This window comes from Trichosurus vulpecula, chromosome 8 (assembly GCF_011100635.1).
Source record: "Trichosurus vulpecula isolate mTriVul1 chromosome 8, mTriVul1.pri, whole genome shotgun sequence".
Lineage (NCBI taxonomy): Eukaryota > Metazoa > Chordata > Mammalia > Diprotodontia > Phalangeridae > Trichosurus > Trichosurus vulpecula.
In genome coordinates, this window is record NC_050580.1 from 75,784,367 (window position 1) to 75,800,539 (window position 16,173).

General features: G+C 38.1%; 1 protein-coding gene across 1 annotated transcript in view; it reads left to right on the forward strand.

Moving 5' to 3' along the window:
* Positions 1 to 11,336, forward strand: part of GOT1 (glutamic-oxaloacetic transaminase 1) — a 28,502-nt gene extending 17,166 nt beyond the window's left edge. The window contains exons 6-9 of the mRNA XM_036734635.1: positions 568 to 718; positions 834 to 999; positions 2,770 to 2,912; positions 10,730 to 11,336. Coding sequence (XP_036590530.1) covers positions 568 to 718; positions 834 to 999; positions 2,770 to 2,912; positions 10,730 to 10,869 — 600 coding nt within the window. The 3' untranslated portion in view covers positions 10,870 to 11,336. The remainder of the gene's footprint in view (positions 1 to 567; positions 719 to 833; positions 1,000 to 2,769; positions 2,913 to 10,729) is intronic.
* Positions 11,337 to 16,173: the final 4,837 nt, after the last annotated feature.

The following is a 16,173-nucleotide window of genomic DNA, read 5'->3' on the forward strand; positions in this document are numbered from 1 at the left end:
GGCATAAAGGCATCAATCCAGAGAATTGTCTTTCTCAGCAAAATCCATATTAATGTTTTTAGAACCCTGCTGTACTGGTACAGTTGGCATTAAAAGTCAACGTTGAAAGATGTGCTAAAGTTGAGGTTGTGATCATTTCCTTCCTAACAGCTCTTGAGAAATACAATGTTAAAATGTATTGACTAGGAACTGTCCAACCGGGCTCTCTCTGAAGAGATTCAATTGCAAGAGCACAGAGGATTTCCCCTTTAGTGTTCTCATATTCTGATGGTATGTGGTGGGATGATTCTCAGGTTTGAATAGGTTCACACATGCTAGGGCTCTCTCCCACATTGTCCTTGGGCCTGTCTAGCTCTTGCATTCTGGCTTGCTACTCTGCTCATAGATGAGCCCAGAAGGAGAGCAGCAATTGTACCTACAGGAGTGTAGGGAGAGAAATCAGTGACCTACAAACATCCTGAATGATGCTCATTCTGAGAAGATAGGTTGTTTCGGTTGGGGCAGGAGGATAGGCTTATTAAGGCTAGGACAAATTCTCCTTCTCTAACTCTCCTTCCATTCTTGCAGCGCCGATTTCTGTTCCCTTTCTTCGACTCAGCCTATCAAGGTTTTGCATCTGGAGACCTAGACAAGGATGCCTGGGCTGTCCGCTATTTTGTGAATGAGGGCTTTGAGCTTTTCTGTGCTCAGTCCTTCTCCAAGAACTTCGGGCTCTACAGTGAGTGTCCTCCTCAATAGATATCTTTAGCATACTGGGCCCATATCACACAAGTCTTGGCTGGGTTGGGAGCTTTTGTGTTGGATTTAGAGTTGATATATGTCTCTCTCTTTAGATGAGCGGGTGGGGAACCTGACCGTGGTTGGGAAAGATGGTGATAACGTCCTGCGTGTCCTTTCCCAGATGGAGAAGATTGTACGGGTCTTGTGGTCCAACCCTCCTGCTCAGGGAGCTCGGATAGTGGCCACTACCCTTTCCAGCCCTGAGCTCTTTACTATGTGGTAAGGTTCCCAGGTAGAAATAAGAGAATTAGAGGACTAGGGGCTTTATACGTAACCTATCCCATTACATAAATTAGATGATTTTGTTTTATGTTAATAACTAATAAGCACACTGATAGTTGGACATATATTCATATGTCAAATATTTATTGCCTGTTGTACATGTAAGGAACTAAGTGCCTGGTCGAGGGTAAGGTTGGGGTGGAGAATAAAAATGTTTACATGCTTCCTGCTCTTGGGGAGTCGTGCCTTTCAGCATTTCTGCAGACCTGGGAATCTCTTAGGAAGTTAAAGCAGGGAGATGGACTAATTAAACTCACAAATTCCCTTTCATCCTAAAATCCAGTATTCCAGAGAATAAAGGATACGTGGAACATCCTAATACTTCATTTCCTACAAAACAAGCTTCTCAACTCTCATCTTCTTTGGCTGAACATCCAAAATGGGATCTGTTTTGAACAAACTTGTAACCAAATTTTTAAAAAGTGAAAATGTTACCCAAGTCAAATATTTGATGTGGTTCAGTCATTGTATCAGCAAGGCGATAATCACAATATAGATGATAATTGTCACAATGCCTGTGTGGTTCTGTAACACAAAATATATGAGATTCTCCATGTAGAAGAAGTAAACCATTTATTCAGACCCCAAATAATCAGATCCCGTAACGAATAAGTCCACAACATCACAGCAGAAGACTACTCCATCCCACAACCTTCTGCCCCCTGCTGGGGCCTTGCCACCAACAACCAGACTTACAGCACAGCTATCACAGTCTGCTGTCTTTCCCTCAGCTCTGCTCTAACTGCTTTCTCAGCATTTCCTACGACACACTTTCCTTTTCCTCTCAGCAAGCTCCTCCTGCCGCATGTGACTTAGGCTTCCTGTGACATAAGCAGGTCACATGGCCTGTTAATGGGTGGGAAAGATCTTCAGATCTAAGTTGCTATTATAGGTATGTCTGACTCTTCAGGACCCCACTTAGGGTTTTCTTGGCAAAGATACTGGTGGGGTTTGCCATTTCTTTCTCTGGTTCATTTTACAGATGAGGAAACTGAGGCAAACAGGGTTAAGTGACTTGCCCGGCTATTAGTGTCTGAGGTTGGGTTTGAACTTGAGGTCGTCTTGATTCTAGGCTCAGTGCTCCATCCACCACGCCACTTAGCTGCCAAGTCAAATATTACTACAAAGTTAATATAAACAATTGGCTATGGGACTTAGTGGGAAGGACTTTGGTAGACTTGGCCTATTGAAAAATAAAATGTTCTAACATGGCATGGTATTCCACTACCCCGGTAGCAACATTGATTTACTCTTTTGATCTGTGCTTGGTCTATGCATGCTATCATCACTGAGTGAGAAGTCAGGAAGAAATACTTTAGTGGAGCAGAATATCTAGCTTTACCGCATGAGAGTGATAATACATAGAATTCTTTCAAAGTAATTAGGTGACCAAATGGTTCTTAGCTTGATTAGTGCCCACTCTGATATGGGGTATTAAACCTTAAGACTTTTGAGACACCCTATATAACTATTTTATAGAGTCAATAGTTGTCAATGGTTTCTGTTTAATCAGATTCAACCTTAAATCATTGTTAGACCTGCATGAGTTAAACCATTAATTAACTTTATAACAAAGCAGACTAGTCCTCCTCTGAACCCATTTTTATAACTATTTTTTAATGTTTGTTAGCTAATTTTTAGTTGGTAGGAGTGTTTAATATGTTTCCTTTTATCTAGATAATAATTTATTTCATTTCACTCTTACAGGAAAGAAAATGTTAAAACAATGGCTGACCGGATTCTGTTAATGAGAGCTGAACTCAGATCACGCCTTGAAGCCCTTGGCACCCCAGGAACCTGGAATCACATCACTGACCAGATTGGAATGTTCAGTTTTACAGGGTTAACTAGTAAGTACAAGGCGAACTGCCTCCTGGGTTGTCCATTTGTAGCTGTTGTTCTCTGAGGCTTTGCTAAGTTTGTTATTATAAACTACCTCCTCCAGCTTTGTTCCTCACTGACCTTTATCCACTTCCAATTTCCTTTCTATTTCTTCTTACGCACACACTTGTCATTTATTCCAGCACTCCTATCATATCTTCCTACAGTTCATCTCTGGTAGACTTCCTTTTAATTGATCGTCAGCTAAACTGTTAAAGCAGCCTACTTGGTCAGTGCAGGTAAACTCTATGGAACTCAATGACCTAGGACAAGTACAATTTTTTCATTGTTTGCTACTCAAATCTTCTGAGACACTTGGGGGTTCCAATAGCATGGCTTGGCATTTTAGCAGCTGACAGATGGTTGGGCTTTTTTTAGCCATGTGGTGCTGGAGTAGGTGTAAGCAAAGGATATAAGCAAGTTAGGAGGGATATCAGATTTCACTTCTTTCCAACTTTCAGGCCAAAGTCTAATGCTGAATCCTTGTACATGCTTCTCATTATTTTTTAGCTTTACCACAATTCTCTATAAGATTTGCTTGGAGAAAAAAAATTTCATGATGGAGCTTCACTGGTCACAGAGGTTTTTTAAAGATCATCTTAACTATTTTAGAAATGTAAAAATCAGCTATGTGGAATTTTTGTCCACTAACAGGTAGAAAGAGACTTCTTCAAATCCTAAAGATTCTTATGATGAGTGAGATAGGAGGGAAGGAGTTAGGAGAGCTAATATTTACTTGCCCTAGAGGCACTTACAAAGTGTTAAAAAGGAAAGAAACTTGGATTTGGGAACTGGAAGGACCTCTGCCACTTACTAGTATTATGATCCTAAGCAAATTCTTTACTATATCTTGGGCCTCTGTGATCCTAGGAAAGCCATTTCACATCTCTTAAGACTGTTGCTTCATTTTTGATATTTTGATTGTTGTGAGAAATGTGCTTTGTGAACCTTAAAATACTAAAAATCTGAGCCATTAATGTGAGCAGGGTGGTGTAAGGAGCTTGGAATCACAAGACTTGAGATTACATTCCTGGCTTTGCTACTGATTTCCTGTGTGACCTCAGGCAAGCTGCATGTAGGACTTTTGTTTACTAATCGATTAAGTAGTTAGACTATCTCTACCTTCCTACCTCTAAAATCCTATGATCTTATCTAAAGAAAGTGGAGTGCACATAGATAACCAGGAGATAATGGATTCAAGAGAAGAGGAGTATTGACTAGGTGAGGTTTAAATTTAAAGACTCAGGGAAACTTAAAAAAAAAAAAAAGGAAAAAGGCAACAGTTTTATTGAACATACAGGGTGTCCCTTAAGTCTGGATACATAGGAAAATTGATGGCAATGTGGAGTATTGCATCAGGTTCACTTGAATCTTGCAAAGCACATCAGCCTTTGCATCACAAATGATGGAAATCTCATTGACGATGTTATTTGTTAATATTCCAATTAAAGAAAATGTGGTTGAAATTTTCATTCCTTTCACTTCTTGAAAATGTGCATTTTTGCCTTTGTGTCCAGATTTTAGGAACACCCTGTAGATCACAGGAAGTATTTTGCGATCTTGTACACACCATTACTTTGTATGCTTCAGATAAGCATCTGTTAAGTATACTAGTTACCTATTTCCAGAGGTTTTTTTCATTTGAAAATTAGAGAGATAGAGAAAAGGGAAGTATTTCCTTAATATTTGTGCTTACAACATGAAGGTGGAATTTTTAGTGTCTGTTTCAGCAGATTCTATCATTGCTTACTTTTCTAAAAAAATTATTAAAGTAGTTGCATCTAATTACATACCTCCTAGGGTACAGTATCACTTCCCTTAGTGTGGATAAAGAGTACTAAAATCCAGTCTTCTGACTTCCTAGTCCAGTGCCATTTTTCTACACTAGGCTGCCTTCTATTATTACTTACAGGTATTACTTAGCAACCTTATGTGACTTTTTCACGTTTCATTTTCTAAGAAGAATCATTTAGCTTTATATTTAGAGGTAGAAGAGTCCTTGGAATTCAACCTCATTTTGTAGATATGAAAACATAAGTCAGGGAGTGTAAGTAATGTGCCCAAGGTCCTAAGGTATTTAATGGCATAAGCAGGATTTGAAATCAGGCCCTCTGACTCCAGAGCCAGCATTCTTTCCATTGTACCAGGAAGTAGCAATGGAGAAGTCTTCAATTCTTACTTGTACTTAACTCTCGATTATTCAAATACAACAAGAAATAAAAATCAAAGTTCACACTTTGCCAAAGACATTGAAGGAAATATTTCTACCTAAAAAATATGGCATCTCTGTTGAATACAGAAGAAGTATAGAAATTAGGCCTTCTGCTGTTAGATCTTCAGCAACTCTGGCCTATGAATTCTGCCCTCAAAAACATTGGTTTCTTCAAATGCAAATCCAGGAAATACATTGGGGTGAAGCAAAGGAGCCACTGGAAGTGTTTTATCCTAAAATGAGGTGGCCTGCCGCTGTCTTCATGAGCATAAAACAGCTTCTGTTGTTTTGAATCTCTTACTTAAGATTGTAGGATTTTTACATAATTATCAGAAGTCTTTTTTAATATCTAGGACCCAACCTAAATTTAACTTGTGAACAACATTAAGCAGCTATACAGCTAAATAGGAAGATCTGTTCAATTGTAATAAATTTTTTAATAAAAGGGGCTTCTTTGGGACAGAGAAGCTCATGTTTGAGTACATCTCAGAGTTCTGGGAAAACCTAAGAAGTATTGGGGAGCTTGTTAAGGGAGAGAGGACCTAGTAGTCAGCTGTAACAGTATCTGTTGATACAGATCTCTTTGCTAGCTAAGTACATTGTATCTTATGATATGGAAGAAACTTCACCCTTGTCTTTTCTGGAAGACAAAGCCTAAGAGCTTTGGGCCATTTTCAGAACTAACTAAGGGTAATGGAAGTGATCTCCACCTTAAAAACAGCTTTGTATTTCAAAAGCTAACTTGGAAGTCAATTGTTTTGAATTCAGATCATAGTTTCCTACATGTAGGCACTTACCAGTGGTGACTAGGTTCCTAGACTGTCCTACAAAAACCTATTTAAGCCAAAGTGTGGCTGAAACACTGTACTTCTGTAATGGGGGAAAATTGTTAATGCTAGTAAATGTACTATTCTGACCTGTTTTGGTTAACAGACAGAGATTTTTTTGGGTGAGTCTAAAGGGCATTTGTGACTATTTCTAGGCTACTAGAGGTTGATGGTACTGCGTCTCACATCTTAATTCCCTGTTTCCTTAAGGTAGAGGTTATCTTTAGCACTAATTTTATGCTTATGGCTACGAACAAGGTAGTTTGAGGCTCACAGATGGAATGAAGAGAGGGACAAAAGGTGAAGCGCTTTTAGAAACTTAGGTAGGAGTTAGAAATGTGGGTGGGTGGAAAGATTGCCTGACTGTATAACTTTTCTGTTAGCAATTAAAGACAACAGAGAAGTGAGGAAATTGATGCTGGGTTATAAATGGCCACTGCATCATCACGTCATAACATTTGTGTAGCACTTCATAAATATTTGATTTTTATTAAGAACAAGTCACGCCAAATCTTATTTCATTTTTTAAAAACAAGATTACTTAATTGGTAAATCTGAAATAAGCTGTAGCTATAGTTTGTCCAGATTTTAGCAAAGCCTTTGATAAAGTATCTCATCTCATAGGGATAGGGACTGAACGTATGATTTATTTTATATAGAGAACTTTTAAAAAAGGAAACTCCCTCTAGTGATGCAGGTTGTCAACTTTTCTGCAACTTAAGAGTCTTAGGCAGCTTCCTAAAGCATTGGGGGAAGGAGGGAGGGGCTAGGGTCACACAGCCAGCATATGTCAGAGGCAAGTCTTGAATCTTGGCCTTTTTGGCACAATACCACAATGCCTCTCACATCCTATCTCATCTTATGTTTGTGGAAAACAGAGAAGGTCATGGGACTAGATAATAATACACTTAGATGGAAAGAGAACTACATGAATGACCACACAATGTCAACTTGGCAGGAGATCTCCAGTGAAGTGTCCCAGGAATATATACTTGGCCTTATGTTTTCTAACATTTTTATCAGGGACTTTGGTAAAGCCTGAATGATGTGTTTGTCAAATCTGCAGATGACACAAATCTGGGAGGGATAATATGTGCAAAAAAATTTGTTCCAGCCCTTTTTGTGTTAGTAAAAAAATTTGGAAACAAGTGGATGACCACCTATAAAGGAATGGCTGAATACATTGTGATATGTGTTATAATATCGTAATATGTCATAGATTATCATTGCTCTGCATGAAACAATGAATAAAAATAATTCAGATAAGCTAGTATGAACTAATAAAGAATAAAGCTAAGTAGTTCCAGGAAAATAATCTGCTCAGATAATCCAGTATTGTAAAGGAAAACAACACGAAAGATGCCAGAACTCTGAACAATGCATTGACCGACTTTGACTTTAGATGACTGAGGATTAAACCTATTTGCCTCCTCTTGGTAGCAAAATGTTGGTCTATAGATATGGGATGAGGCATTTTAGCAAATATGGTCAATGTATTGACTTTGATTAGCTGTGCTTTTTGGGGGGGAAATGAAAAGTCATAAAAAGGCATCAATAAAACATGTTTGTTTTTAAAAGTTGGGAGAGGTGGCTATTCAAAAAGATGTTGATATAGACTAGAGTGTTGGGCAGAATCTAATAAGATAAAATGCCATAGAGATAAATTTGAAGTCTTACACTTGGATTGGGAAAGTAGACATCATAAGTATAAGATAGGGAAGGCACTACTAGATACCCATTTTGTCTGAAAAACGTTTTCATGAGCCATAGACTCATGAGCCAAGAGCAGGATGTAGCCAAAAAAAAAGTCAACATGATATTGAACTGCTTTAGAGGCGTGGCTTCCAGGAAGGGGAGGTGATAGTCTCTCTGTACTCTGCCCTGGTCATACAACATCTGGAGTAGTGTTTTCAGTTCAGGGAGCCTAAGTTTAGGAAAGACATTGATAAACTGAAGAGTATCAAGAAGAAGGCAACCAAGATGGTAAAGGATCTCGAGGCCATGTCAGGAGAAGAAGTTAAAGGAAGTAGGGATGTTGGACCATTGGGAGGCCTAGGGGGATGGGGAACCTGACAGCCATCTTCAAGTATCTGAGACTTACTCTATTTGGCTCCATGGAATAGAACCAGGAACAATAGGCAGATGTTGCAAGGGGGCAAATTTAGAGCTGGTGAAGGGAAGGGACTCTTAATCATTAGAGTTATGTGGAAGTAGAATAAGCTGGCTTAGGAGGTAGTGGGTTTCCCCTCCCTGGAACTCTTCAGACAAGAAGTACAGTGTCTACTTGTTGGATTTGTTATAGCAAAGATTCCTTTTCAGATTTGGAAGTTGGTTAGATGTCCCCCTGAGGCCCCTTCTAGTTCTAAAATTTGTGTTCCCTTGCCCAGGGGAGGGAGGAGAAAGAAGTGATAGGGAAATGACTGGGGCATTGGTGCCTTTAGCTCAGTATAACCGGCCACTTTCTAGTTCTGTGATCTAGGATGTGTGGCATACCCCAAGAGGCTAAGAGGATGATTAGAGACTACTGTTCTAGAGGGTAGGCTCTAATTGCATTGAGATAGGTGTGGCAAGGGAGGAGAAGGCCAGGGAAAGCTATTCATTAAAAGATAAGGGATGCTTATAAGTCAGGCCATAGATTTAGAGCTAGATGCCACCTTAGGAGACATCTATTCTAACCTCATTTTTCAACCCAAAACAAGGTTAAGTGACTTATTTAAGGTCACACTTGGCTCACATGAGTAGTAAGTAGCAAAGAATCTGTGTCCTCTGATCAACTCCAAATCTATTGATCTTTTCATGGTACCACACCACTTCTCATGTCTTGCTCCTGGGAAGTACTCCTAGGCTCCATTTCAACAAATATTTATTAAACAAAAAATAATGTAGACCTTGACTTCAAGGAGCTAGTGGTATCCTAGTTGGGAGGATAGGATACATAACCTCCAAATAAAGTTTCTCTTAGGAAAGTCTTAACTCTAGGGAGTTAATCCTGAGGGTTAATAATCTTTTAAAAAAACAACAACTATGTTTTAATTCATCTTTATATTTACTCAACTGCCTGGCACAGTGTTATTCACAAATATGATAGGTGCATAGTACAGTTTTAGAAAATATAATTGAATCTGAGTGTCTTCTGTGTGTTAGGTACTATGGATAAAAAAGCCTTTGGCTGTGTGTTAGCATATAGTCACATTCTAATGAATCTTAGCTTTTTGTGTGTATGTCTTATCTCCCCTACTAGACTGCAGTTCTGTTCCACCACAGCATATACCACGGTACCTTAAGTATAGTAGAATTTCAGTGAATATTTGTTGAATAAATGGTGAATGCAGTTATGTATGAGACACAATTCTGATTTGCTAGAAACTTAAAGTCTAATAGGCAACTAAAAGTTATAGCTAGAATCAGTTTGAAGTGCTCTTACTGCTACCCAGGCAGAAATATAGTAGAATGTAAGCTGCTGGAGGGCAGGCAGTTTTTCCTTTTATTTTGTGCCTTCATGCAAAAAAAAGCACATTTTTAAGCATTTTTTTTTTAAATTTTGAGTTCTAAGTTTTCTTCCTCCGTTCACCCTCTCCTCCACCCACTAAGAAGGCAAGGAATATGATTCCCATTACACATGTGAGATCATACAAATCATATTTTCATATTAGCTATGTCACTAAAAAAAAAGGAAGAAAAATGAAATGAGAAGATTAGACTTCATTTTGCACTCAGAGTTCATCAGTTCTCCTTTGGAAGTGGATAGCATTTTTCATCATGAGTCCTTCTTAATTGTCTTGGATCACTGTATTGGTCAGAGTAGCAAAGTCTTTCACAGTCAGTCATCATTACAATATTGCTGTTATCGTATACACTGTTCTCCTGTTTCTGTTCACTTCACTTTGCATTAGTTCACATGCATCTTCCCCGGGTTTTTCTGAAATCATCCCTCTTGTCATTTCTTTTATCACAATGATATTCCATCACAATCATAGACTATAATTTGTTCAACCATTTTTCAATTGATGGGCATCTCTTCAATTTCCAGTTCTTTGCCATCACAAAAAGAGCTGCTATCAATATTTTTGTACACATTGGTCCTTTTCCTTTTCCTTTGATCCCTTTGGGATACCGACCTAGTAGTGGTATTGTTCGGTCAAATTGTATGCACAGTTTCATATATCTTTGGATACAGTTCCAAGTTGTTTTCCAAAATGGTTGGACCAGTTCGTAACTCTACCACCAATTTATTAGTGTACCTATTTTCCTCCAGCATTTATCCTTTATAGGTGTGAGGTGGTAACTTAGAGCTGTTTTCATTTGCATTTCTCTAATTAGTAGTGATTTGGAACATTTTTTCATATAAACAAATAGCTTTGATTGCTTCTGAAAACCGTCATCCCTTGATCATTTATCAAGTGGGGAATGGCTCTTATTTTTATACATTTGACTCAGTTCCCTACATAATTGAAAATCAAGGCCCCATCAGAGAAACTAAAAATTTCTTGCTGTAAAAATATTCATTGTTGATGGTACCTTTTAGCAAAATGTAGTATCCTGGGGGGTTAAAAATTACAAAAGACTACTTCCTCAGAGGCTGATGCCTTCAGTTTTTCTTATGTAAGTTGAACAGAATATCTCTTTTGTCATTTAGTATCTCTTCCGGGGAACAGAGGAAGAAAAAAGTGACAACCTTCTAAATACTCAGCTTCTGTTGTGAACCAAGTCCTTGCTATTTTAACTATGACTTTTGTCTTTTCAACAGCTAAGCAAGTGGAATATCTGATCAATGAAAAGCACATCTACCTACTGCCAAGTGGCCGGATCAACATGTGTGGCCTGACCACAAAGAATCTGGATTATGTGGCTACCTCCATCCATGAAGCCGTCACTAAAGTCCAGTGAAGAAGCACCAACCCAACCATTACCACCAAAGCTGCTGTCTATCATGTGTGTGTATCCCCTGCTTGCACGAACCCATTATCTATATAGTGTAATAGTGACAATCAAAGGACTGAAATGACTACAGTGGCGGGATACCAATGTTTGGAGTTGACTTGATTTGAGATTGCCCAGGATTAGGGCCCTTCTGGAGACCCATGCAAAATGAATATTTTTGATTTAAAGGCAAAAAAAGAAAAGAAGAAAAAACTCCCATGTTATTTTGATCATTATGTGAGTTAAGCATGTTGACCCACCCTCCCGAAATCAGTGTGTTCATAGTTCATTTGCTTCTGTGTGAGTATTATAAAAGAGATCATGTCAAATCATTTATTCTTGGAGCAAGCCTAACCCCAAAGATCAAGTCATCAGAAGAGCTCTGTGATTGTAGCCATTGGCGATGCCATTAAAAACAACAACAAACAACCTTTTATCTCTGCAAAGGCTTTCTTTCTTTTTCTTCTCCTATAGTTTTCTCCACTTGGTTAGCCCTACTCCCTAAGCTCTGGTGCCTTGGTGGTTTTCCAAGGTCAAAAGAGTGTTTCTCCGCTTTGTCTCATACTGCTGCCACATCCTTAAGCCATGCCAAGACCCAGCTAGTTAAGGAATATGGTACACTAAACTATGGTAGCTCTGAATTTCAACTGATACAAGTATGATTTCTTTGTGTAAGTTAGGATACTGAAACCAAAAGAAGAAATGCTATACCTCAGTGTGTCCCTGTTGGGGCATCCTTGTCTAGAGAAGGGAACCCTCTTTCCACTGAGAGCCAACTATGGCACCACTTCTTATTACTGACTCAAACCCAGCTATAGCCACCTAACCCACAGGCCAATACCATAATTACATTGGACTTCACAAATCTCAGTAAGTCTAATCTTCTAACTAATGAACCTTCTAAGTCTCTAGGGAATTACAGGATTTGGAATGAGTGGAGTTTTTGGACAGCCAGATTACCCCCATTTTATAGATGAGAGTACTCAGTCCCAGGGATGAAATAAAGGCCATGACCATATACCTAGTAAATAGCAAAACCAGTGTTCGAACCCAGGTCTTCTGACTCTGAATTTAGTGCTTTCTGACTCCAAATTTTAATTTCCATTTCTCTAATCAATAGTGATCTATAGCATTTTTTCATAAAATTAAATAGCTTTGATTTCAGTGCTTTTGCCACTCCTATCGGGTTGTTTCTGAAGACAACTATCCCCCCCACGACCTTCCTTTACTCCCCGTCTTCTCCTCTAGGCTAAACATTTATAGTTCCTTTAACCTTTTCTCACAGGATGTGGTTTCTAAACAACTCACTAGATGGGTCACACTAATTTATCAACGTTCCTCCTAAAATATGGCACCCAGAACAGAATACTCTAAATGTATTCTCATCAGTGCAGAATACTGTAATTGCCTAATTTTATTTCATCTTTGAATGCAGCCTGAGAATGTTTTGGTTTACTTTTTCCCCCAGGCACATCAAGCTGACTCATTGATATTGCCTGTATCTTTTTCAATTGAATTGCTTTCAAATCATATCTTCCTCCATTCTACATTCATGTAATTTTTTTTCATTTCTGAAAATTCTCAAATATTCTTTAAAGTAGTACAATTTCACACGTGACATAATTACTTTCTTAAAAGGTAAATGGAAGGCCTCACACTTTAACTCTTAAAATTTTATCCTCTGCATTTTAGTTTGGCATTCCTGCCTGTTGAGATCAGTTTGAACCTTGCTTTTTATTATTTCCCTACCTAATAAGCATGCCTTTAGGTCTTCATATTGTGGGTGACAAATAATACCAACGAAAACTTTTACACCATAAACTCCTTGTATGTAGGGATTATGACGTATCTCGGTATCACCTTCAAAACTTAGCACAGTATTATGCACACCATCCTTCATTTCTCTTCTTCCCTATTGTTGCATAGCTTCTTGAAAGACTTGTCTACACTTGCTGACTCTACTTGTTTACCATGTACTCACTTCTGAACCTCTTTCAATCTGGCTTCTGATCCTACCACTGAACTCCATGTTTACCAGTGAGATACAATGGCCTTTTCTCAGTCTTTATTGAGCTTTTGGCTGCTTCTGACAGTGTCCTTTCCTTGGTTTCTATGATATTGCTTTCTCCCAGTTCTCTTCCTATGTAGAACCTTTATCCATCTCTCACTCCCTAAATGTGGGAATATGAACAATAATACAAAATAGACCTTTATGTAGCACTTAATTTTGCAAAGCACTTTACAGAAATTATCATGTGAGATCAGTAGTAAAACAAGGATGTCCATTATCACCAATATCATTCAGTATTGTCCTAGAAATGCTAGCAATAGCAATAAGAAGAAAAAGAAATTGAAGAGATCAGAGTAGGCAGTGAGGTAATAAAACTATGTTTTTGCAGATGACATGGGATGTTTGGAAAATCCTAGACATTCTGCTAAAAGGTTGGTGGAAACAATAATTTTAGCAGAGTAGTAGGATATAACCCAAGCCTACATAAATCAGCAGGATTTTTATATATTACCAACAAAGCCCTTCAAGAAGATAGTTCATTTAATATAACCATAGGCAATATAAAATACCTGGGAGCATACCTGCCAAGACAAACTCAGAAATTAGGTGAACATAATTATAAAACACTTTTTATACAAATAGAGTCAGATTTAAATAATCAGAGGAATATTAATTGTTCAAGGGTGGGCTGAGCCAAAATAATAAAAATGGCAATTCTACCTGAAATAATCTAAAATTAAAAGGCTTTTGTACAAATAAAACCAATGTAGCCAAGATTAGAAGGAAAGCAGGAAATTGGTGGGGAGGGTGGCAAATTAGTTTCTCAGATAAAGGTCTCATCTCAAATATATAGAGAACTTTGTCAAATTTATAAGAATATAAGTCATTCCTCAATTGATAAATGGTCAAAGGATATGAGCAGGCAGTTTTGGGGAGAAGAAATAAAAATCATATACTCATGAAAAAATGTTCAAAATCATTGATAAGAGAAATTAAAACATCTTTCAGATACCATCTCACACCTACCAGATTGGCTAAACTGGTAGAAGGGAAAAATGACAAATGTTGGAGGGGATGTGGAAAAATTAGGACACTAATACATTTTTGGTGGAACTGAACTGATCCAACCATTTTGGAGAGCAATCAGTAAAGAGTCAAGACTGTGTTATACTCTTTGACCCAGCAATGCCACTATTAAATTTGTTTTTCAAGGTGTTCAGAGGAAAAGGAAAAGAACCTATATGTTCTAAAATATTTATAGCAGCTCTCTTTGTGGTGGCAAAGAACTGGAAATTGAGGAAATGCCCATCAATTGGGGAATGGCTGAATAAGTTGTATATAATCATGATTGAATACTACTGTGTTGTAAGAAATGATAAGCAGGTTGATTTTAGAAAAACATGGAAAGACTTGCATGAAATAATGAAGAGTGAAATGAGCAGAACTAAGATCGCAGGATGTAGTTTCTAGGCAACTCACTAGATGGGTCACACTAATTTATTATTTGAAGAATAACTGAATGACTAAGCTCTTTTGAGTAATATGAATATTAAAATCAACTACAAAGGACTTATGAAGGAAGATGCTGTCTACCTCCAGAGGAAGAACTGATGTATGGAAGTGTGTATTATATGGTTTTGCATATATTTCTGTGTTAAATGTTGGTCTTCTCTAGTGGCTGGGAGGCAGGGAGGGAGACAACTCAGAACCCACAATGTAACAAAAAAAAATTAAAAAATAAATTATCATGTGAGCCTCACAACATCTCTATGAGGAGGTGGTTATTACAGGTAATAAAATTCTCCCTTTTATAGATGGAACACTCAGGTTAAGTGATTTTCCTCTGCTCATATAGCCAGTGAGGGAGGTGGGATTTGTACTCAGTTATTTGTTCCAAGACCACCCCCCCTTTCCACTATGGTAGGTAAGTGACAAAGGCCTATGTCTTCTACACTCTTCTGCCTTCCTCAGGAATCTTTGTTGTCATGAGTTCAATGTCCTCTCTTAATTAGATGATGCCATAACCACTTTAGTACCACATTGCCAACTGCCTCCTGGATGTCCCATAGATATCTTGGTGTCAACATAATGATGCTAGCTAACATTTACACGGTATTTTAAGATTTGCAAAGTGCTTTCCACATGCATGGTATTTCATTTGATCTTCACAGTTACCTTATGAAGTAGATGATGCTATTATCCCCATTTTACAGGTGAGGGAACTAAGACTGAGAAAAGTGAAATGACTTGACCAGGATCTCATAGCTAAGTCAGAGATAGGATTTGAAATTAGGGCTTCCTGACTTTAAGCCCACCACTCCATCTATCATGCCACCTAGCTGTCTAAGTGCCCAAACATTTCTGAGACAGAGCCACTCATCTTCCACCTTTACTAATTCCTTCCAGTCACCCAGGTCCATAGCCTCATTGTCATCTTTGACTCTTCCCTTATCTCCAACTGCCATATCTAATAATTTGCCAAGTGTTCTTGATTTTAACTCCATAACATCTCAATACATCCTAGGTCATACCTTCATCACTTCTTGCTTAGACTATTATAATTGCAATTGTATTGGTTTTCTGGCCTTCATTCTTTCCTGTCTTCTTATCAAAGCTATCAAAGTAATCTGAAGGTGAATAGGTTGGACCATGCCACTACCTGTCTTAAAACCCTTCAGCTTCTCACTGCCTCTAGGGTTAACTATGAATTCATATCTAGAGCCCTCCGCAAACTGGTTCCAACTTACCTTTTCAGTTTACTTCACATTATTCGCTTTAAAATTCTCTGCGTCAAACAAACTAAACTTTCAGCTATTCTCTAAACTCATTTCCATCCCATGTCTCCACCCATTTGCACAAACCTCTGCCTCTCATAATCCTTGTTTTCCTTATTTAAGGCTCGGATTAGGTGTTATCCCTTCTCTACATCCTTTCTTGATATCCCCAATAATTAGTGTACTCTCCTCCCTTAAGTAAGCTTATTAAATTTATTTATCTCTGTATACTTATAAATTCCCTAGTAGAATGTAAGTTTCTTGAGGGCATGGACTGCTTCATTTTTGTGTTACCAGTCCCTGGAACATAGTAGACACTTAATAAATAAGTTTAATTGAATTAACTTTAATGAATAAGAGCCTTATCAGAGAACTTTGTCTAGGTTGACAATTCCATTAATCATCATTTGAGTATGGTTAGCAATTAAACCACTCAACAAATTTATCCAGCCCACATTCCTCCATTTTGCCTCCAAAAGTATCACA